The 21,970-nt window shown below is 41.7% G+C and overlaps 1 protein-coding gene across 6 annotated transcripts in view; it reads left to right on the top strand.

Moving 5' to 3' along the window:
- The window catches only part of prickle1b (prickle homolog 1b), a 142,716-nt gene that overhangs the window by 88,872 nt on the left and 31,874 nt on the right, over positions 1-21,970 (top strand). For 2 of the 6 annotated variants that reach the window (XM_048549484.2, XM_048549489.2), the window contains exon 2: positions 15,996-16,172. In XM_048549484.2, the coding sequence (XP_048405441.1) occupies positions 16,041-16,172 (132 nt within the window). In that variant the 5' untranslated portion in view covers positions 15,996-16,040. Of the gene's footprint in view, positions 1-1,024; positions 1,160-1,465; positions 1,765-2,093; positions 2,179-2,411; positions 2,528-15,995; positions 16,173-21,970 lie in introns of those variants that run through there. The other 4 variants (XM_048549490.2, XM_048549485.2, XM_048549486.2 and 1 more) reach the window with 4 other exon arrangements.

Raw genomic sequence — 21,970 nt, 5'->3', positions numbered from 1 at the left:
GCTTCACACTTTGTCCACCCCAGTCCAACACCAGCACCTCCACATCATGGCTGTTGTCCTGAGATAAGCACTATTATACTTTGAAATAGCCCGAACTGCAGATGCTGGAATCAGAGATAAAACAGTGTGGAGCTGTAGGAACACAGCAGACCAGGCAGCATCAGAGGAGCAGGAAAGTTCATGTTTCGGGTCGGAACTCTTCCGAATGTCAACTTTCCTGCTCCTCTGATGCTGCCTGGCCTGCTGTGCATCTTCAACTCTTACACAACAGTTTCCTTTGTTGGGTGCAATGAGCCACGTCTTTTAAAAAAAATTCTTTTTGTTTAACGACTGGGAATCCTTGGTTTTCCATGTGCAATAGAAGCAGTGGCATTCGATATATGAACTAGAGAAATGGTGGTCTCATGTTTCAGCATTGCTGGATCTGTATCACAAAAAACTGATGCCTTCTGGAGCCTACAGTGAATGTGGAGCACCCTTTCTATTAAAATCACGTAAGTACTTTTCTAAAGAGGGAATTCCTGCCTGGGGCTGCCCCATTGCATTACAAGAAAGAAATCATGATGATTTGTACTTTAAGCCCCTAATAAAAGGCTTGGTTTCCATTATATTGTAGAATTGAATTGGTATCCACATAATATATTAGCTATTAACACCTCTGATTACCCATACAGTACACTTCGACCTTGCAGTCAACATTTTACATTCTACTATAACATTAGCACTCAACACTTTGGTAGATACTTAGGGAGATAGGGAGAACGCCTGTTTAGAAAATGAGTTGTAAGAATTCATATGCTAATGACCTCCTCAGCATCTGTGGAGACATGTTAAATTATTCCGGCACAATGCTACAGACTTGCTGACATCACTTAATTGTGAAGTAAGATGATTACAGAAGGTCTTGGATAGACCAATCAGTTATTGTGTGTATCGGGAAAAGCTGTTAGGAACAGAAGGAAGTTTAGCTTCTGCAGCCTTTGTCTCTGTAGTATCTCATAAACAGTTTGTGGGTCTTCAACAAGCGGCCTCCAGAAGTAGATAAGGATAAGAGAAACATTTTTTTTCAGGAATGAGATAACTCGCACCAGGCCTGGTGTCTGGGTAGTTATTCCGAGAAGCCCTTTTAAACCAGCCAAAGAACTTGGCTTTTACTGCGGTATGTGCGTTACTCTTTTTCTAGTATTTGTGGTCATTGAGTCAGTGCTGTGTCACAGAATTGTGTTTGTGACTCAAACGTGATTGCAGGGTTAAAAGCATTGGAGTTGGCAGGGACTATATATATTAATGGTAATGAATTGAGCAGGCGGCTCAAGAATTTTTTTCCAGTGCTCTGTGATATGTTTTGTGATTGTCCCCGCCGTGTTTGTTGTGTGTTGGAAGGGTCTCTTTCTCTCTCTCTTTCACACACACAGAGTGGTGCAAGGTTCACTGCCTGTGCTGTAGCCCAGAGGAAGCTGATAATGCTGGGTTTGATGGGCTTTCCTTCTCTTTCAAGTCTGTTTTCATATAGGATGCTGGCGGCATCATTGCTAGGGAGTGTTTTCAGCAGTCGGTGTGTAGGCTTGCAGGTTTGTCTGTAAAGTTAGCGAGCACGCACAGTGGAGCATATTTCTACGTAGGGGACTCAGCAGCTGCAGTCCTACAGAGTGAATGGTGCTTGCTGCTAACTCAGCAAACCACAGGACTCAACAGGAAGAAAGCGGTGGTCTTTCAGCTGTAAGTAGTTAGTCGCAGAAGGAACCCTGCGCTGCCTGTTAAAAGGTAAGATTGTGAAGGCAACCCTTATGGCTTCTTTTTGAAATACACTGGCACTTTTGTAAGTTTCCGCGCAGTAAGAAATTGAGCTGGACTTAATTAACTGTCAAAAGTTGCTTAATTCTGAAGTAAGGCTTCTGACAAAGCGTGATTTGGAAACCGGAGGGGTTTTGGAAAATTCACACCGTCGGAGCGTGGAAGAATTTCTACTGAGTCTCTTTAACCGTGTACGGAGTCCTCCGCTTGATTGGATGCGGGGTGATGACAGGGAGATTAGCAGACAGTGCAAATCCAGCCGATACTTGCTTTTAGCTTCCTGACCGGGCTATTTTTGCAGGTTTTCTTCTCGGCTCAGGGGATGGTCCGCTGCCTAGAGAGAGACGCATTTTTTGGATTTGAGCTGAAGTAACATGCCAGTGGGTAGGTTGGTGCTTGTTTGCTAACTGTCAATGTCACGCTGTAGGTTTTACAGATTCGGACGGCTTGTTAGGTGGTCTGATGTAAGACTAGACTGCTCTCTGAAGTATTGGCAAAGATTTGGCCTTGAAATTTAAAGAGTTCAGCGAGGGCAGATTGAGGCACCACCCCTCCTTAAACGCACTCCTGGCGTTTCTACTGTAGGAGCTGGAGGAGAGCGGAAAATTCAGAGCATTTGTGAACCTTCAGTCAGAAGTTTGTAGCAGCCAAGAATTCAGAAGCCTTTTTTGCATCGAATGGAGCTGCCATTAAAAAAACTGATTCAACTTTGGCAACGGTTCAGTACTTTCAGGTATTGAAAACTTAAGGACTTTCTTTCAACTAATGGTATGAGAAAAGTATAGGAAATTGGGATTGGCGCAACCTTTCGTGGTAGAAATGTCGGTGCAGACTCGATTTGCCGAAGAGCTGTATGGATCTACAACATTTTAGCTAATCTTTAAGTAAGCTTAACCTGTCGTCTTGAAAAAAAAACAGCAGGGACTCAAAAGTGATGTTAACAGTTAACAACAGTGTATTTGCCTACTAGAAATATGAAAGATTTGTGCAGAGTAAACATCCAATATTCCAGGTTAAATTTCGAATTTCTAATTACTTCCCCTTTTCACATTCCAAATTCATCTTTAAAAGCACAAAAATTGATTGTTTCCATAACATCCTAGTTCGTAAGAGCAGAAAACTGGCTCTTGGCTCAGATTGTTTTAATATTTGTCGCATTTTTTTTGCCAGTATTGGTTCCACTTCTTTGTTTTCAAACTTTTCACCTGTAAGCACCAGTCCTTGTTGGCTTGCGGTTTTGTGAATGTTGGACCATCCTCCTGAATGAAATGCAGCCCCAGTCATTACTGGTGTTTGAACCTTGAAGATAACTATTTGACTGTCAGAGACATCACTGCTGAGATGGATGGTGTCTTCACCTGGCATCCAAGATTACTGATCATGCCAAATAATCCATTGCCCATCCTAGCTTAAGTAGACTGCAGTGAAATTGAAGGGGCTACACAGTGTGAGACAGCTGACTCAGTCCTCAGTCTGTCATAAAGTTCAACATGCCTGAATTTGTTAAACTAGTCCCCAAGAGAGAATTTTTATATCAGCATGCCTTTTAAAAATAATTAACAAAAAAATGCATTACCCTTCATTCTATGCATTTGTCTACCACTATTTTTGGTGTTGCTTTCCAAAGATTAAAGAATAAATCTTACATGTAAAATCGTAAGTATTGGATGTGGAGAGAGTCTGCTACATTTTTTTAGAAGGAATATATGCAATGATCTAAGTTGCATCAGATTTAAAGCTTACACAAGAACCATTAATTAATCTGTCACTAGGTCCATTAAAAGTCAGTCAGTTGACAAGTTTCATTTTAAACGTAACTTCAGTGAACCAAGGCAAGTATCTAGCTATCTGATTTCTCTTTAGAAATTCATACTAACACTATCCAAATTAACTCTAGATTTTTTTTCATATTGCCACATCAATGTGCAACAACATGTATACTGTGTGTAAATTACTTTATGGTTTCTAGAGAATGTTTCATTAAATCATTGAAATGGCTCGAAGTTTTGGCTCTCACTGTTATGAGGCGAGCTGTTGCCAAGGGTTTGCTCACACCATGCTAAAGCCCGGTTGTTAAATATCACACCATCCTCTTGGTTTCTCAAATGACTATCAAGTGTCCCCATTGAAACCTGTTTGAAGCTCAGTTTGTGAAGTACAACAAAGGAACATGTTGTTTAGGAGCCAACAGGTGAGAGAGTGTAACTTGAGTGTATGTGTGTATTGGAACGAGGTTCTCTGCACATGCCACTTTTTAGTCTGGAAAGGTAAAATGCTCCAACTAATGTATCAACTGTACAATACATTTGGAATTTTAGTTCCATGACCCCATTCAAATAAAACTGTCTGAACATAAATATTTTTATTTTGGGCAGTGGGTGACCAGAAGATAACACAAGCTAATTTTTGTTACCGTTGCAAAGCCAACAAAAACATTACAAGTGCAAAGTCCATTTGGCTGAAAGAATATATTGGAATATCAGCAAATTTATTTTCTAAATTGGTCAGATTTTTCCTCCTTTTAGTTAATTTCTAATTGCCATAATTAATCACAGACATTTTGTTCCTTGGAAGCCTGTGGTGTAAGAGGATGAACAAAAAAAATTATGCAGAAACAGAAAATGCTGGAAACACTCAGCAATCCGACAGTTTCTGTGGAAATATCCCCTTAAAGGGAGTTGTGTTCTGGCTGCAACAGGTGCTGGAACTGGCTTCCAAAGGAACAAGAGTGGGAGCAGCAGAATCGAACAGAGAGGGTATGCTTTGAAATTCTCCATTGAAGTAGCTTTGGTGCAGGAGTCAGGCTTGAGGAAACTGATTCGGTACTTCTGGGAACCGAAGGTCCTCCAGACAAACACAAAGGCAGTGGGTGCAGTTATACGTTCCATAATAGTTGTCTTGCTCCGAGGAGCTGATAACAGTGCCATGACTGGTCCAAGTTGGTAAGGAGGAGGTGATGGCCTGGTGGTATTATTGCTGGACTGTTAATCCAGATAACATTTTTGGGGACCTGAGTTCGAATCCCGCCAAGGCAGATGGAATTTGAATTCAATAAATGTCTGGAATTAAGAATCTGATTCATGAGTGTGAATCCATTGCTGGTTGTTGGAAAAACCCATCTGGTTCACTAATGTCCTTCAGGGAAGGAAACTGCCATCCTTTCTTGGTTTGGCCTACATGTGACTCCAGACCTGCAGCAATGTGGTTCACTCTTAACTGTCCTCTGGGCAATTAGGATGGACAATAAATGCTGCCTGGCCAGCGAAGCCCACATTCCACGAATGAATAAAGAACATGTTTACAGATGAACCACTAGTCTCAAAGATTGCCAAATTCACCTCCTCACACATCCAGCAATAAACGTGTAAAACACAGCTCACTTGCAATATTTACGGCTTCGCTGAAGACCATAAGAATTTGGAATAGTAGGCAATTTGGCTCTTGAGCCTGCTCCAACAGGATCATAGCTGATTTGACATTCCTCAGGTCCACTTCCCTGAATGTATCACTCTCAGCCTTAAAAAAACAGAATGACTCTGTCTCCACAGCTGTCTGTGGCAAGGTGTTCCAAAGGCCCTTTGCCGTCACACTGGCATCATGCAATTTGCACATCGTGCCAGCTATTCACCTGTGACAGATTCACCTCCTTGTAATCAGTGACATATAGTGAAATTGCGATGAGTATAATCCAAATATGTAGTTATGTCAGGAGTTTTCAGTCATTCCTATCAGGAGTGTAAGAATTCTAATGGAAGGGTGTCCATTGTAATCGAAGGTCTGGATTGGTAACTCCAGGTGCTTGTTATGCAATGACATCCACCAATTGGAGCTCAGTTAGACCATGCCACAGTGCAAAATTACAGGACATTGAGCTTCCTGTGTGAAACCCTGCAAGCACGGGTACAACTGTGACAAAATTAAACCATCACTGAGTGATGCACATACAACAAGTAGAAAACTGTGATCCGAAACAAACAGTGGACATCGTAGAGGAGTGGGAGACTCTCCATTGAGATTGTCACCTATTCTGAAGCACGGTTGCACAAACAGTCATTCTCTAGTGCAAGATAATAAAATGTGAGGCTGGAAAAACACAGCAGGCCAAGCAGCATCTCAGGAGCACAAAAGCTGACGTTTCGGGCCTAGACCCTTCATCAGAGAGGGGGATGGGGAGAGGGAACTGGAATAAATAGGGAGAGAGGGGGAGGCAGACCGAAGATGGAGAGTAAAGAAGATAGGTAGGGAGGGGATAGGTCAGTCCAGGGAAGACGGACAGGTCAAGGAGGTGGGATGAGGTTAGTAGGTAGATGGGGGTGCGGCTAACCGGTTCTTCCTCTCACCCATCCCTTCCTCCCACCCCAAGCCGCATCCCTAACCGGTTCTTCCTCTCACCCATCCCTTCCTCCCACCCCAAGCCGCATCCCTAACCGGTTCTTCCTCTCACCCATCCCTTCCTCCCACCCCAAGCCGCACCCCCATCTACCTACTAACCTCATCCCACCTCCTTGACCTGTCCGTCTTCCCTGGACTGACCTATCCCCTCCCTACCTCTCCACCTATACTCTCTCCACCTATCTTCTTTACTCTCCATCTTTGGTCCGCCTCCCCCTCTCTCCCTATTTATTCCAGTTCCCTCTCCCCATCCCCCTCTCTGATGAAGGGTCTAGGCCCAAAACGTCAGCTTTTGTGCTCCTGAGATGCTGCTTGGCCTGCTGTGTTCATCCAGCCTCACATTTTATTGTCTTGGAATTCTCCAGCATCTGCAGTTCCCATTATCTCTCATCCTCTAGTGCAAGGAAGGTGATGAGAGCTACCGACTGTTCCAACATCGAAGAATTTCTGATAACATGGTTCAAGGCAGCTCAAGCAGAGAGCAATACCACCTCCAGCCCAATCCTGCAGCTGAGGACAGTCACCCTGACAAAGAGGCTGATCCACAAGGAGTTCACCTTCAGTGATGGATGTCTGAACTGATTCAAGAGAATCTGTTGTACTCCTGATGGTTAGCGGTGAGAGTGTGGCAGATACGACAGCAATGACAAATGATTGCCTCCAAAATGGTCTTACATACACAGTGCAAGTATACAAGTATACTTTGAGGGGCATTTTTTTGCAACGATTAATTCAGAATGTCTTCTACTTAAATGTTTAAAGATGAAATGTGTCATGGATGAAAGTGAAGCAAGGAACATGTCACTGCGATGGACCTTACCAATGTGGATGGTGTTGAAAAAAGTTTCCGCACTGTTTTCTCAATGTCAAGGTACTACCATGCAGTGAGAGATTAGGCAAACTGACCTTCAGAATTTTTGAGGCATCGATTGGAAAAGCAGACAAAATGTATTAATGAAGGAAAGGAAGATACCATCAGATGTCCCCATTGTGGGACAATTTTGAACTAGGGACCATATTTGTGGAAGGGGGTGCCCCTTTCAAACTGATGCAATGGTGTTTCTTCCCTCATGGTAGTAAATGTCTGTAATTCTCCAGAGCAGAGGGTAGATCACTAAAGGAGGTACATTTTATGAAATAATTGAGCTTTCTGTATGAACATTATTGTACAGTGACAAGGTCTTATCTGAGCTGATGCACTTCATGTTTACAAATTTGTCCCCTGAAACCTGTTCCACCATTCAGTAGGATCATGGCTGACCCCTGTTTGTGTTTTAATCTTCACATTTACATCTATCCCTGACTACCTTAGGTTCTTGTTAGGGAATGGTATCAATCTAGCTCTACCTAAAAATCTTCAATGACCCCCATCTCCACTGCCTTCTAAGGAAGGGAATTCCACAGGTGAGCAATCCTTGAGAAAAATAATTCTCATCTAAACTTAGAAATATGAAAAATAGGAGCAGGAGTAGGCCATTTGGCCCCCTTGAGTCTGCTCTCCCATTCAATATGATCATGGCAGATCATCCAACTTAATCCCCCGTCCCTGTTTTCCCTCATATCCTTTGAACTCTTTAGTCCGAGTGCTACGTCCAGCTCCTTCTTGAAATGATGCAATATTTTGGCTTTGACTGCTTTCTGTAGTGATGAATTCCACAGGATTACCATTCTCTCTCTCTGGTTGAAGAAATTTCTCCTCATCTCAGTCCTAAGTGGTCTACCTTTAGACTGTGACCCCTGGTTCTGGACTTTTCTGTCAATAGGAGTATCCTTCCTGCATCTACCCTGTTTAGTCCTGTTGGAATTTTGTAGGTTTCAGCTTCCACCTTCCCCCCAACCCCTACTGACCTTAATTCTTCTGAACACCACCATATACAATTCACTTTCTTTTCATACATCAGTCCTGTTAACCCAAGAATTAGCCTAGTAAACCTTTTCTGCACTCCCTCTTTAGTAAGAAAATTCTTCATTACGTACAGAGACCACAATTGTACACAGTACATCCTTGCCCTGTCTAATTATAAGCAAGACATACCCACTGCCCTTTTTGACCACTTGCTGCACCTACCCTCCATGACTGGTATATGAGGACAACCAGGTCTTGTTGCATTTTCCCTTCTCTCAATTCGTAGCTGTACAGATAACAACCTACCTTCCTATTTTTGCTCCCAAAGTGGATAACCTCACATTCGTCCACATTATACTGCATCTGCCATGCATTTGCCCACTTGCTCAGCTTGTTCAAATGATAGTGAGGCATCTCTGCATTTTCCTCACCGCTCACCTTCTCACTCAGCTTTGTGCATCTGCAAATTTGGAGATGTTACATTTAGGCCCCTCATCTAAGTCATGAATATATATTGTGAATAGCTAAAGTCCTAGCCTGGATCCCTACTATACATCTCTAGTCTCTGACTGCCATTCAGAAAAAATCCATTTATTCCTACAGACCCATTTATCCTAAAAGGGTGACTGGCATTTTAAAAGTGGTCTCTAGTTCCAGACTGACGCACAAGGGAAAATATCCTTTCCACACCCATCTTGTCCAGAAATTCAGTGAGGATCGGAATCTTATACATATCAATTAAGTCACCCTTACTCCTTCTAAACTCCAGTGGAATTCTGTTATAACCTATTCTCTTAAGACAACCCATTCATTCAGGTTTCAAACTAATAAGCTACCTTCGGACTACTCTTGATGCATTTATATTCCTTCATAAATAAGAAGACCAAAAGAGTACTCTGCATTTGTGATGTGGTCTCACCAACATTCTGTATAACTGGAGAATAACACCTTGTGTTCAATTCCTCTCATAAGAATGGTTAACATCCCATTAGCTCCTGATTATGCACTGTAACTACTTGTAACTTTTTATGACTCCTATGCTGGAGCACCTGAACCCTCCGCACTTTGAAATGCTGTATGTGTCTGCTGTTTAAGTAATGTTCTGCTTTTTGTTCTCACCTCAGGGAACACCTTTACATTTTCCCACATCATACTTCATCTGCCTGATTTTTTTTTGTCCATCCACTCATCTGATCCATATCATTTTCAAACACCTTTATCTCTACTTTGTGACATTAATTTCCTATCAGTGTCCCCACACAGATTTTGTTCAGCAATATCACACCTAGTTTCAAACGTATTGCACGCTAAAACACTTTTAAAAAAGGAGATAAAAGCTACAAACTATCAAAAATTAACAAAACAAAATGACACAATGCTGAACAATGTGTCCCTCAGTACCTCAAGACAGGAGCACTGCCCAGCTTCAGTGTTAGTCAGCTATGTTAAAGTTCTGAGTACCTTGCTTCTGCTTATTTTTAAACTCTTCACTTGTCAATGTTTATTAAAATCCACGATAGCTTCCCTCGGAAGGCTTAGTGGATGAACCCGTTGCTACGCTGAAAGGGAACGGTCTAAACACCCCAAAAACCGTGCTGAGTTATAGCTGCACTCAGCCAAGGACAGGAGTCAGGCTGCAACGGTTGGCCAGTGTTTGAGTTCCTGATTGCTATACTCCTGGAAAGCATATCAGGTGATGATGGGATTGCACCCAAGCATAATGCCATCCATGGCCAAATAACTTGTTGGTATTCCATCAGACACATGTTTGACTTTCCAGACGCCTAAGATATTCAGACATCTGGGTTTGGTCCATGGGTAACTGTATCTGTGGCTTAGCCAGCTTTTCTGAATAGGGAGAGAATATTTAGGGTGTTAAAGATGTTCACAGTTCAAGCTAACATTTTATTCCATTTATTTCTTTTTTTAAAAAGTACAGGTTTTTGTACATAAGTTTGAAAGTATTGCATATTCTATGAATTTTGTGCTTAGTGAAAATTGTTTCTGAAATAACTTTAATGAAGTTTGACATGATTTTAAAAATTGGGCTTGGTTTAACCCCTAAGCATTTTCACACTCAACACTGACTTCAGTGTGATGGCAACATAAGACCTCTTGGCAAGCATCCTGTATTTGGAGGAGTGTTTCTTTTGGAGCCAGCTGATTCTGTTGAGTTAAACACTGTAAATAGTGTCCTCCTTGGCTCTGACTGAGCTCCTTAGTGAGGTCTGAGAAGCCGAATAGGCTAATTTTGTGAAGTGAGTGTATTTGTCAAATACCAAACCTTTTCAGGAATTGGGGTGGGTGGGAAAGGGGGGGGGGGTGGTGATGCTGCACTTAACAGCACACAGACACATTCTGAGCATGTTTGATGGTGTAACAAGCTTCTTGTTTCAATTCCGGAGTGTCATTGTTGTTCAGTGTTTGACCATTATTCCCCCACCATATTAAACATCGCATTTCAGACTGCTATTCCAGTCACCTGTTCAATCTTCCCTGCAGTGCATTGTGGCAGACACATCTGATGTGCATCTTGTATTCCCCAAAGTCATGTTAACGAGAAGTTTTACAAAGGGGAAGTTGTTAAACAATTTGCCTCCATTCAGAACAAGAGATAAACGGCAGGGGTTGTACAAGAAAGAATATTTGTGTGAGAGCAGCTGACCTCTTGTTGCTATTTAGTGCTGACTATAGGATTTTTAACACAGTTCAGCTGTAATTTCACAATTTACTGGGTACCAGCATACTGGACTACTTTCATAAATGAAAAACTTTATCGATTAATGCTTCTATTTAGTCAAGGCTTTCTGAGGCATGCCAGCTGAGATTCAACTAATCATCAAACAGGAAATGCAGATGCCTGGGTAACTCTTATTTCTATTTTCTAGTCAAGCAAATTAATATAAAACTACGCAAACTGATTAACTGACAAATTCTCAAGGCTTCTTTGATTATATGTGCCAGAATTTCTGAAGCGCTGAATGTAAGGCAGAAATTAGCACAAGAAAACTATTTTGGATAACTCTTTGTGCGTATTGTATCTGAAACTAAGTGAGCATGACCTAGCCATTTAATAACCCCTTGCAGTAATGGAAATTGTAAAGCTAGGTTTTATGTTTTATTCCTCATTTATTATTCCCATTTAACACAGTGAAATATTTATTCATTGCAAGTGACTGCATTTCAAAAAGATGGCCTGACCAACAGACCCTTCAACAACTAAACCAGATTGTTACTACTGAGCCTTTGCTGTGTACAAATTAGGCTCTGTATTTCTTACACTGCATTTGTAACTGCTCTTGAAAAGTATTTAATTGGCTATAAAGTGCTTTGTGACATTTTGAGATTGTGAGTGATACTATATAAATGACATGCCTTTCCTTTGTATCAAATTACTTCACTAGCCTGCCATCATTTAAAATCTCAAAGTGAAATAGCTGTTAGAAAAATATATTTTGAGAGCTGCTCTGTTACATTTAGCTAACAGGAAGGCTCTGCAGTCACAAGGGGAAGGATTGTTAATTATTGATAACTGGTCAAGTGTAACCTCTGTAAAGCAATTAGATGTGGAAAGTTTAATTAAACTAAGCAAATAGCTGCTGAACACAGCTGACACTCCAAAAGTTAATCGTTTGTAACCTACAAAAATAGAACTTTTCTTTTTTCACTGATAAACTACCTCACTTTACTCAAAACAAACAAAGACCCTGTTCTGTCGGAGGTCATTTTCGCAGCTGTTTCTGTTACCACTTACGTGCCAGCCGCTGACTGATAGAAAATTGTTTAATTTATGAATTGGCTGGGTCAAGACCTGTGTTGCTGAAAAAAGAATATCAGCACACAGACTTTTTTTTGGGCTGTATTGTTAATAAGACCTGCCACATAAAATGGAAGTTTTCTTTTTCTGCCATTTCTATTCTTGGGAAAATATGTCCAGAACTATGGATTAAATATTTACAATTGAAATTTGGAAGACAGTTTTTAATATCTTCCATCTATTGACTGTTAACCCTTGTTACAAGAAATATTGTATACAGAAATCTGAAGCATTCAGTTCTGGTATGTACAAAGTTTACATCAGTTCATTGTTTTTGTTTGTTCTTGCCAAGCACATTTCAATGAAAAATGTTTACGGGCACTTTTCACGATTTAAGAAACAATGCAGCCAACTCAGTTCTGTCTCTCATCTGGCATCCACATCTAACCACTCCCTGTAGAGAGTTGAGGGATACCATCAAGCAGAGAACACAGCTTATTTTCTTCTCTGTAACCCACCATAGTGAGGTCATTGACCTTGCTGGGATCAACTAACTCAACATACACACTCTTCATCAGTAGGTAGTTTAGCTGATCACTAGATAAACCCCTGAGCAGTCAGCGAGCTTTCAAAGTATTTTCTCTGTGAAAAGCTGCTGAAACCGAGTTGACAATAAGTAAAAAATGATTACTCAGTTGGAATCTGTGGAATATACAAAATAGGTTCGGGGAATTCTGAGAGGATGGCATTTTGTTTGAGGCTTGTGGTGGGGGGCACTAGTTTTTGGGTGTTATGAGTGTTCCTCATATTAAAATGTCACTCATGGCATGCATTTACTCATGTTAAGAGCTGCACCTAGTGCCATAGGCATTAGCACCCACTGTGTCCATCCAGAAATAAGCATTCAGCTTGTGAAACTGATTTGATGCCTGTAATGTCACTTTGAAGCTCAACCCTAAGTAATAAACGATTGTTCCGCTGGCGCGATTTAAGGGGATCTTCGACTACTCATGGATTGGTTGCTGATTAACTTATATTTCCTGTAGGTCCCATATAAGTCTTTGCTGCTTAACATTGCTAAAATCTGTAGGATCTGAAGAACTTTTTTCTTGCTTCAAGCATAAAGCAATTGTATCCAGACGCGGTTACATGTGGAGACACTCCCCTTGCAGTTTATCATGACAAGCTTCTGGAAGAAGAGGAGGACAAGTTAAATGAGGAGACCAGTCAAAAGAGGTTTTATCAGCTCAGAGTGGTCAGGAAGTGATTACATCTGACTTTCAGTGAGGAGCACTGTGTGAAACATCCACGTTTTAGTGAGAACATCCTCATTGAAATCAGCTGATTGCTGCAGCCTTGGTACAGGGCAAGGATATCATTGACTGTAGTGGCCATGAACTTGCATGGATCAGAACTCTTCCCATGTTGCAGCTGGAGATATTTACGGTATCTCACAGATTGCCATCCAGTGCTTTTGGGAGGCTGGTCATTGACACTCAATGCAATGACTGAGCCACATTTTAATCTGTCTTGTCAAGGATAAGCAACTAGAGACAGCACACAGTTTTACGAGCATTATAGTCTCCTCCATTGTTCAGGGTGCTACTGACTGTGCGCATTGTGCAAGCATCTCATGTCAACTCAACCCTATATTGGAACCAAAAGTGGTTCCATTTCTTCAACTCAACCCTACACCAGAACCAAAAGTTTCTTCAAAGTCCAGCTGTTATATGAATACCAGAAACTGAATGATGTAGGCCAATGCCTGATATCCTTGCAAACAACACAATGCCTTGATTCTGCATGGGTGGGTTACCATTGGGAAGACCCACATATTTAACTCTGTCTATCTTGCTCCACATAAATTACAACCCTGCCAAGCCTGCTGAGTAGTTCATGGGTTTTCTATTTTTATTTGAGAAAAGCTAAGGATTTTTTTTTCGTGTTCTGAGGAACGTTAACTCTTTTTTTCCTTCACAGATGCCGTCAGACCTGCTGAGCTTTTGCAGCAACTTTATTTTTGTTCCTGATTTACAGCATCCGCAGTTCTTTTGTTTTCTACTGTGTTGGTTTGTAACATTAAAGCAAAATATAGGATTTCTGCTTGCATCAAGAGTATGTTATACCTGACCACCTTTAAAATTAATAAATTGAAATTGGCTGAGGCATCTTTCATTTTATAAGTGCTGCAATACGTCTGCTACTCACCTTGAACATACTCTGATTTAAGCAACTAGCTAGGAAGTAGAGAGCATTCAGCAGCCCTGAATCATTCCCATGCAAATAAATATTCATTCATTTTCAGGTGCTTTGGAAAGTTGGAAATCAATTTATAGAAACACTTGAACATATTTTTGCTTGGCATTTAAAACTAGAAACTGAGATCTGTAATTCTCACAGTTCAAGCTGTGAAGCAATCTCAAACATTCTAATGAAAATGTTTGTTCCGCTGAGTGAATCTAAATCTGCTGATATGTCACAAGGTTACAGCCACGATCATCATGTGATAAGTAACTTTATTCATAAATCTAGCCTAACCTTTTGCACCAGAGCTGGTGCTGAACGCAACAATCAACTGACGAACAAATAGCCCCACATAATCTCATAAAAGTTCACATATTGAAAATATTCCTCTTGAGCTTGCAGTTAAGTAAGCAAGTGAATTAATCTCAAGATGTATCATTAACCATAAGGGCCTGATGCAAGATATGTTTGATTAAGCTGCAGGGCTTCTTGAGAAAAAATGTTAGTGCCACATCAAACATGGCCCTCATTTTAATGAAATGGGACTGCTGTCTTGAGAAATTAGCTGCATGTATGTTCTCATTGCAATTGCTGACAAATCCTGATGTAATAACATAGTTTCTGTACCATTGGACACCTCCCTCACTATTAGATTAGGTTACCTACAGTGTGGAAACAGGCCCTTCAGCCCAACAAGTCCACACTGCCCCTTGAAGCCTCCCACCCAGACCCATCCCCCTATAGCCCACACACCCCTGAACACTACAGGCAATTTAGCACGGCTGATCCACCGAGCCTGCACATCTGTGGACTGTGGGAGGAAACCGGAGCACCCGGAGGAACCCCACACAGACACGGGGAGAATGTGCTAACTCCACACAGACAGTCGCCTGAGGCTGGAATCTGGCACTGTGAGGCAGCAGTGCTAACCACTGTGCCACCATGCTATATAAAAACACTCATTGATGGTAAATTTGTGAACCACTCTGACATTTCTTGTTGAATTTTGATATCTTACCTACAACATTCGTGCATTATTTAAGTGACTAAAATGGTAAGGCAGTATGAATTAAATGTTTCATTCGCTGAATAAAGCATTTTGGCAATTACATTGGCAAGTACATGTATCCAGAGGGCAACTTGGTTCAAATTTGGGAACTCTGAATTTGGCTTTAACAAAATGAAACACAATCACTTTTTTTTTGCTTTAGCAACTTTTTGGGACAAATCAAAAGGGTTAATCTCAACTGAATTGTAACAAATACATAATCAGCTCAAATGATGTTAGATGTTTGTTTGGAAATAGTTGGAAGCATTTTCCATACAATTTTAGTCAGCATGTGAACATGTTCATATAAGATTTCTCTATTTGCTATTTTAACCTCAGAAATTGAGCTTTCATGACAATATTGCGCAGCATATGTCATGTCACCTAGAGCTAACTATACTGAAGTACCAATAGGTTTGATATAGATTCCTGATTAGTTTATGCTGTACTAATCTTGGTTTGCTCATGACAACGACTTGCGTTTTATATACAATCCTTAAAATTAAAAAAAAATCCCAAGGTTGATCACAAAGGAAGAATGGAATAGATGTTGAGCCATTGTGATAGACAAGAGCTGGACAAATTTTGGTCCAAGAGATAGGAATAAATCCAAAGCAGAAGAATCGCGATGTGAGTTCCACAATGTGACTGACTACTACCCCAAAATTTCTAAAAGATAATTAACACTTAGTACTCTATGGATGTTGTGATAAGCAGGAGTTTATTTTTAATACTTGGATTCACTAGTGTTCAACTCCAGAGTAAATGCATTTATTTATTATCGCATAAAAATCATGATATATTCATCTGGTGCTCTACTTGCTAACAGTTGAATCGTTTCTGTTTACGTCCAAATAATTCTGTGTATTTTTCTGATTGAATCTACAACTTGCACACTCTTTATGCCTTCACAGATTCATTGTATGCTGAATCGCAGCTGACCTCACCTCAGTGGCATCATGGCTTTAGAAGTGGAGCAGAAAGCAAGCAAACTGACTTTTGGATTTCAGCGTAGTTCAACATCAGATGATGATTCTGGTTGCGTTTTGGAAGAGTATGCATGGGTTCCACCTGGCCTAAAGCCGGAACAGGTAGGCCATGATCTTTTTCTGGAAGGACTGTTTGATGGCATGACTGGATGTGACAGTAAGAGAGGTTCTGGACATTTCTAATCTTAAAAACAAAAGACCTCTTCTCCCAGCCTGTATACAAACCATCGTCCCTTCAATATTTTATCTTTAATTGCCTTCTTTATATCCCCATCTTCAGCTCAATGACGTCCTTTAGGGGCAACAATACTGGTCAAACCGGAGAATGTTTACATAGTGTATCCCCACCTACCATTGTTATTCATTATCTGGCAACTGACTATCAACTTACTTACTTCCCCAACATAAAGCCATGTCAATGATCGATCTCTATTCAGTGGCTAAAGGAGGAACAAGCAAAAAGGTTCGATGAGTTGAGAGCAATGAATATAAATGGCAAGTATCAACACTAACACAAAAGGTAACTGAGCCATAGCCAACAACTTAATTGTTTTAAATTTTTTCTAAAATTTGAAATGTGAAAAGAACTGAAATCATCATTAACATTTCATTATTCTGCATTTTTAATACCTGTCAATTTACCATAATTAAGAACGACAGCTAGAATCTCTTGGAAAATATCTTTAACATTCACAAAGCAGCTTGAGACATTTCTGACACACAGTTTTAAATGGTTATAAAATCCGTAAAGGCTCAAGAAAATAATCTTTCAGAATAATAGCTTTGATTGCACTTTTGAAGCACTATCTTGCTCCGTCCACTGTTTATAGAACATAGAACATAGAACGGTACAGCACAGTACAGGCCCTTCAGCCCATGATGTTGTGCTGATCTTTTACCCAAAAACCTAAGGTCTATCTAACCGCCACCCCTACTTTATCCTATCATCCATATGTCTATCTAATAGCCGCTTAAATGCCCCTAATGAGGGCAACTCCACCACCCTCTCCGGCAATGCATTCTATACCCTACCACTGTCTGAGTAAAGAACCTACCTCCTGATATCTGCCTCCACTCACTTAAAACTATGCCCCCTTGTAATAGCTACCTCCACCCTAGGAAAATGTCTCTGGCTGTCCACTCTATCTATACCTCTGACTATTTTGTACATCTCTGTCAAGTCGCCTCTCATCCCTTGTCATTTTAAAGAGAAAAGCCCTAGATCTCGCAACCTTTTGTCATAAGACCTTCCCACCATTCCAGGCAACATCCCGGTAAATCTCCTCTGCACCTTTTCCAACGCTTCCACATCTTTCCTGTATTGAGGTGACCAGACCTGGACACAATACTCCAGATGTGGCTGAACCAGAGTTTTGTATAGCTGGAGCATAACTTCACGGCTCTTGAACTCGGTTCCTCTACTGATGAAAGCTAACACACCATACGCTACCTTAACAACTCTATCCACGTGGGTGGCAGCTTTCAGAGAACTGTGGACATGAACCCCGAGATCCCTCTGTTCCTCCACACTGCCAAGAATCTTTCCGTTAACCCTGTATTCTGCTTTCAAATTTGTCCTTCTAAAATGAATCACCTCACGCTTTTAAGGATTAAACTGCATCTGCCTCTTCTCAGCCCAGCTCTGCATCCTATCACTGTCCCTTTTTAACCTAGCACAGCCCTCTGCACTGTCCACAACTTGACCCACCTTCGTATCGTCTGCGAACTTACCAATCCACTCCTTCATCCAAATCATTTACAAAAATCACAAATAGAAGAAAACCCAGGACAGGCCCTTGTGGTACACCACTCGTAACTGAGCACCATGTTGAATATTTTCTGTCCACTACCACCCTTTGTCTTCTAAGTGCCAGCCAATTCTGAATCCAATCTGCCACGTTGCCCCCATCTCATACCTCCTTACCTTCTGCATGAGCCTATCGTAGGGAACCTTAGCAAACGCCTTACTTAAATCCATGTATACCACATGCACTGCTCTACCTCCATGCACGTGTTTGGTCACCTCTTCAAAGGTTTGAGAGGCATGATCTACCCCCCACAAATCCATGCTGACTATCATGAATCAAACTACGCCTATCCAAGTGATCATAAATCCTATCTCTCAGAGCCCTTTCCAATAATTTGCCCACCTCTGATGTAAGACTAACTGGCCTGTAATTTCCAGGGTTATCCCAATTCCCTTTTTTGAACATGGGAATGACGTTTGCCTCTCTCCAGTCTTCCAGCACTATACCCATGGACAGTGAGGATGAAAAGATCATTGCCAAAGGCCCTGCAGTCTCTTCCCTCACTTCCCATAGAATCCTTTGCATAAATCCCATCAGGCCCAGGGGATTTATTTATCTTCAACTTCCTCAAAATTCCTAGTACATCTTCCTTGTATGGTAAAGAATATCCATTGTTTTATTACATGCGGGGGAAGCACTGTGGTTCACTGGTTAGCACAAGGGACCCAGTTTGGATTTTACTGTTCAGTGAATGTCTGTGTGCAGTTTGCACATTGCTCCTTTGTCTGCCTGGGTTTCCTTATCCCAGTGCTCCAGTTTCCTCCCACAGTCCAAAGATGTGCAGGTTAGGTGGATTGGCCATGCAAAAGTGCTCATAGGGTCCAATGTTGTGCAGGCTAGATGGATCGGCCATGGGAAATACAGGGTAATAGGGATTGCCTGGGTTTGGGTGGCATGCCCTTCAGGGGATCAGTGTGGACTTGATAGGCACAATAGCCTGCTTCCACACTGCAGGGACTTTGGTTTGCTGCTCTCATAATGGCTGAGCTAAAAATATGATCTTGGAATTTACACCTTCAGACCTATGCATAAACAAGACAACACTATTTGTACCCTGTGAAATACTCATCATCTCCCATCTTGGAAACTGGCGCTTCTGCAAAAAATAAGTCCCATTGGTTTTCCCTTAAGCTTTACAGGACAAGTGACTCCTGTTAAAAGTAATGCTCAAGTAAATGCCTTGTGAAAAGACTGGGTGTTGAGGCACAGTGAAAAGCATCATGTGCAGTTAACCTTTTCTGAAGGTAATTTATTGTCCAATAATCAAGCCTGAACTTTGAAGAATGAAGCACTGTTGAATTTTTGATGCATTCTGCAGGTGCAGTTTGCCTTCTGCTTTTGAAAATGCATGGTTGTTTTACATTGTTTTACAAACTGACCGTTTCCGAGCCGTACACGTTGGCATACCTCATCGTAAAAGTACGCAATGAACCTTTTGGAGGTTTACCTTGTCGTTTAATTAAACAATGTCATACTGTACAATTGACATTTAATAAGATGCTTGGAAGAGAGAAAAAATATGTTACTGTCACACAAATGTGATCTTATAATGTTCTAAACACACAAATGAGATTGATGTACTCTTGCCTGCAGAAGGGTTGACTTAGTTTAACTAAGCTTCTTTAAAAAATCTTAATCAAACACATGAGCAGTGATAACAGCTCATTGCAGAAAGAACAGCATTTGAAGATTGGGCACGTGTGTCAAAGATTTTTATTTGGTAGGTCAACAATGAAGTTAGCTGCTTTTCAGCAGGTTTGTTAGTTTTTGAAGTGTTTTGTGATTAGCTGATTTCCACTGGCAAGCTCAAAACTGCAGCCACAAAATGTCAACATTGATATTGTCAGAGGTTATCTGAGTTTTGTTATCAGGTTTCAATCACCTATTGAAGGTTTCGGCATGGATTTTATGGTTACTTTTCAGTCAGCTGTGTTGCAAGACAACTTTATCTAATTCACAAACTGCAAACAGTACGGTTTAAGAAGGAGAATGACATTCCCCTCACCCGCGGGCAGATCAAAGAGCTTGTGTCAGTTCTCAAAGCCTAACTGTTAGCAAGTGAGTATGCTAGGTGTAAACGCCAAATCATCTGCTTCATTTTACTTGGGTTATCTAGCAGTGCTCAGCTAATTTACTGGTGCTCAAAAGGCACAACTGAGTTTCTGTCATGAATGATAGAATTTCGACAGTGTGGAAGCAGGTTCATTCAGCCGATTGAGTCCACACTGACCCTCCAAACAACATCCCACCCAAACCTACCTACCTACCTCTACCCCCGTCCTTGTAACCTTGCATTCCCATGACTACACCTAACGTATGCATCTGTGGTCACTGTAGCATGGCCAACCCACCTAACCAGCACATCTTTGCACTGTGTGGGAGAAAAGCAGAGCCCCTGAAATAAACCTACACAGACTCGGGGAGAATGTATACAGACAGTCACCCGAGGCTGGGATTGAACCTAGGTCCCTGCAACGTGAGCCATCGTGCCACCCCTTCATAAGTACTACTTAAGAAAATCTGAAGGCTGAATTGTAATTGTCAAATCTGTCTGCAGTGGGTAAGCATGATGATAACCCAGACCAGTCTTTTTCGACTGAACTATTTAAAAAGGACTGTGGAGGGCTGGGTGATGCAGACAGAAACTCCTCTGGCTCAGTTCCTCTTTTGAAAACTTATCACCAACCATATGCAGTCTCCATCAGCCCAGATAGAGGGACAATATGTAACACATAGTGGGGCACATGGAACTACTGAGCAGGAGCGTGTGTTGGGAACAGGAGCACCAGTGGAGTGTCCCTGTTGAAGGACACAGGATTCAAAGAATCCCTACAGTGTGGAAACAGGCCATTCGGCCCATTGAGTTCACACTGACCCTCCTGAAGAGCATCACTCCAATTCTAACCACCCTAGCCTATCCCTATAATCCTGTGTTTCCCACAGCTAACCCACCTAGCTTGCACATCCCTGGACACTTTGGGCAATTTAGCATGGACAATCCACCTAACCTGGACATCTTTGAACTGCGGGAGGAAACTGAGGCACCCAAAGAGAAAACACGCAGACTCAGGGAAAATGTACAAACTCCACACAGACAGTCATCTAAGCGTGGAATTGAACCCGGGCCCCTGGTGCTGTGAGGCAGCAGTGCTAACCACTGAGCCACCGTACCACCCCAATTCTCCACACCATGGCAATCTTTACAAAGTGGACTATTCTGGAGCAGCAGGAGAAAACCTGAGAGTTTGCGACAGCCTTTCCAGGGGCACTATGCACAACTGGAGAGAAATTGGAGGAGCCCAATTCTCAAATGAATGCCAGGTTGTCTTGGGCCTTCATCCTTGTGTCAGCATCCCTGGCAAGACTGGCCATCTGCATGGAATGCCAGATGAGGGAGGCAAGTGAATGCATTTCTGCCATCTCTTGATGGTCTGCATTCACAGATTGGCAACTTCTGCAAATGACTTATGCATGCCTGCTTAGGGACAGTTAGCATGGCTTTGTGCAGGGCAGGCCATGTCTTACTAACTTGATTGAATTTTTCGAGAAGGTGACAGAGGTGATCGGTGAGAGTTGAGCAGTGGATGTTGTCTACGTGGATTTTAGTAAGGCTTTAGACAAGGCCCCTCATGGTAGGCACATTTGGAAGATCAAAATGTTTGGGATCCACGGTGACGTGGCTGCATGGATTCAGAATTGCTTGCCCATAGAAGGCAGAGGGGGGTGGAGTAAGGGTGTTTTTCTAGCTGGAGGCCTGTGACTAGTGGTGCTCTGCAGGGATCATACTGGGACCTCTGCTGTTTGTGATATATATAAATGACTTGGTTAAAAATGCATATGGGGTGGGTTAGTAAGTTCACAGACAATACAAAGATCAATTGAGTTGTGGAAAGTACAGAAGGTTGTCAAAGGATACAGCGGGATAAAGATCAGTTGTGGATATGAATTGGAGAAATGGCAGATGGCGTTTAATCCAGACAAGTGTGAGGTGCTGCACTTTGGAAGATCAAATATTAAGGAAAAGTGTATAGTTAATGGCAGGACCCTGAACATCATTGTATGGAGGGATCTTGGGATTCAAGTCCATAGCTT

Source organism: Stegostoma tigrinum, chromosome 18, assembly GCF_030684315.1.
Source record: "Stegostoma tigrinum isolate sSteTig4 chromosome 18, sSteTig4.hap1, whole genome shotgun sequence".
NCBI lineage: Eukaryota > Metazoa > Chordata > Chondrichthyes > Orectolobiformes > Stegostomatidae > Stegostoma > Stegostoma tigrinum.
This window is presented reverse-complemented; position numbering and strand designations above follow the sequence as displayed.